The following is a 2,500-nucleotide window of genomic DNA, read 5'->3' as shown; positions in this document are numbered from 1 at the left end:
GTTGAAGTGTGTGTGTGTGTGTGTGTGTGTGTGTGTGTGTGTGTGTGTGTGTGTGCAGCACCTGTTCACATGTGAGCTGGATGGTGTGGAGGTCTCAGGACTGCAGGACTGTGTGGAGCGTCTGAAACTGTTAGAAATGATGGGACGAGTGTGGGGACAGGAAATGAGCCTGGAGGTGGACAATGGGAATTTACTGCTGAGAGACATTGAGACACAGGTAAGACTCAGAGAAAGGGACACACACACACACTGTTTGAGTGTGTGTGTGTGTGTGTGTGTGTGTGTGTGTGTGTGTGTGTGTGTGTGTGTGTGTGTTGTAGAAGAATTGTATCCATTGTGATATGTAGAAAACAATATCAGCATGGAAATGAGCTATTATCCTCCATCAGCTACTGTTATTTAACAAACCCAGTCATGTGTATCATTGTGTGTGTGTGTGTGTTTGTGTGTGTGTGCGCAGGAGGAGTTGGACTGTGTTCCTCTGCTCAGTGTGGCGGAGGTGAACGCCGAGTTGGACATGTGTGTGTTTAATTCTCTGCTGATGATCTCGGTGTGTGAGGGACCTGTTATCAGTGTCTTCATGTTCCAGTGCGACTCTTTAAGAGTGAGACACGCCCTGAACACGCCCCCAACAAGCCCTGAATTTCACTTCTAAATAAACACTTTATGTAATTATTTTAATGTGTTGTATTTAGTGTTTGTGATGAAATAAGGGCACTTCCTGTAGACTGAACACTCCTTAACACTACTGAACACTCCTTATCACTACTGAACACTCCTTAACACTACTGAACACTCCTTATCACTACTGAACACTCCTGTCTGTGTGACTGGGGCTTTTACAGGCTGATTATATAAAGCGAGATCTGGACAGAGTTTTACAGAACAACAACATCACAAACAACAACAGGTAATGTCTTTATTTTAAAGTATTTATATGCTAATGTGCTTCTCCTTGTGTACTACGTCTAGGTCTCTTAGTGTATGTCCCCTAGTGTATGTCCCCTAGTGTATGTCCCCTAGTGTATGTCCCCTAGTGTACGTCACCTAGTGTACTTCTCTAGTGTATGTCACCTAGTGTATGTCACCTAGTGTACTTCTCTAGTGTATGTCACCTAGTGTATGTCACCTAGTGTATGTCACCTAGTGTATGTCACCTAGTGTATGTCACCTAGTGTATGTCACCTAGTGTATGTCACCGAGTGTATGTCACCGAGTGTATGTCACCGAGTGTACTTCTCTAGTGTATGTCACCTAGTGAATGTGACCTAGTGTACTTCTCTAGTGTATGTCACCGAGTGTATGTCACCTAGTGTACTTCTCTAGTGTATGTCACCTAGTGTACTTCTCTAGTGTATGTCACCGAGTATATGTCACCTAGTGTATGTCACCTAGTGTACTTCTCTAGTGTATGTGTCTAGTGTATGTCACCTAGTGTACTTCTCTAGTGTATGACCCCTAGTGTACGTCACCTAGTGTATGTCACCTAGTGTACTTCTCTAGTGTATGTCACCTAGTGTATGTGTCTAGTGTATGTCACCTAGTGTACTTCTCTAGTGTACTTCTCCCAGGACAGTTCTATAGAACTCCTAATGTGTTTTTTTACTTTACGTCTCTTCCTCATTGCTAGGGGAAGAAGCAGGACACAGATGAAGACAACCACCACACACACACTCTCTCCTCCGGAACAGAAGGAATGGATTCACACACACTCCCCTCCCAAAGAATGGATCATTCCAGATTACGGTGGGAGAACATGGCCTGTGGCACAACCCACACATTATACACTACATCTGGCTGCTATAGAGTTTATCTACCATTTATTGTTCCTGTGTGAATAAATATCACAAGGCACAGTGACCAGATTTAACCAAATTGTACATATTACCCATAATGCTGTGCATCAAAGACACAATGCAGCCTGCATGATTAATTTGGGGTGTGGTTTCTCTCTTCAGATCAGACTCCGCCTCAAACTCCACCCAATGGCAGACAAGAGCCAGTCTACAATAGACCAGAGCTACTGACTCCGCACTCTCACTTAGATGACACAGCGATACACCCGAGCCCTCCTCCTGCCCCTAGCACCCCCCCCTACACACAAAGAGACAGGAACGTGGTGTGTAACGAATACTGAACTATTCACTTTATTTGTCTCGCACTTTTAACAATTCACATTGTCTTAGCGCGGCTTTACAGAAGTGTAGGAAGAGAATAAATGAAATCAGTTTAACTTTAAAATGATGTTATTATATATCTCTGATGTTCTGATGATGGTGTGATGATGTTCTCATGGTGTTCTAATAGTTTTCATGTGTTTCTGTGTGTGTTCTTGCAGGACATCCTAAATCACCTCATTAATGACATTGAGCAGTTTGTGGCTCTCGTCCTTGCTGCAGCACCAAATATTGACAAGAAGAAGAAAAAGAAAAAGAAAAATCAAAAAGGTGAAAACAAGCTGATGAGTTATTACTGTGTAGTAATGTTGTATTTTTGTCTA

At 43.0% G+C, this 2,500-nt stretch overlaps 1 protein-coding gene across 2 annotated transcripts in view; it reads left to right on the top strand.

The window, feature by feature from the left end:
• The window catches only part of eps8l3a (EPS8-like 3a), an 8,435-nt gene that overhangs the window by 1,495 nt on the left and 4,440 nt on the right, over window positions 1-2,500 (top strand). For both annotated transcript variants that reach the window (XM_027156327.2, XM_027156328.2), the window contains 6 exons: window positions 59-217; window positions 461-604; window positions 846-910; window positions 1,631-1,746; window positions 1,959-2,119; window positions 2,339-2,447. In XM_027156327.2, coding sequence (XP_027012128.2) covers window positions 59-217; window positions 461-604; window positions 846-910; window positions 1,631-1,746; window positions 1,959-2,119; window positions 2,339-2,447 — 754 coding nt within the window. The remainder of the gene's footprint in view (window positions 1-58; window positions 218-460; window positions 605-845; window positions 911-1,630; window positions 1,747-1,958; window positions 2,120-2,338; window positions 2,448-2,500) is intronic.

Source organism: Tachysurus fulvidraco, chromosome 2 (genome assembly GCF_022655615.1).
Source record: "Tachysurus fulvidraco isolate hzauxx_2018 chromosome 2, HZAU_PFXX_2.0, whole genome shotgun sequence".
Taxonomy (NCBI): Eukaryota; Metazoa; Chordata; class Actinopteri; order Siluriformes; family Bagridae; genus Tachysurus; species Tachysurus fulvidraco.
The sequence above is the reverse complement of the archived record's forward strand: the minus strand, read 5'-3'. Positions and strand labels throughout refer to the sequence as shown.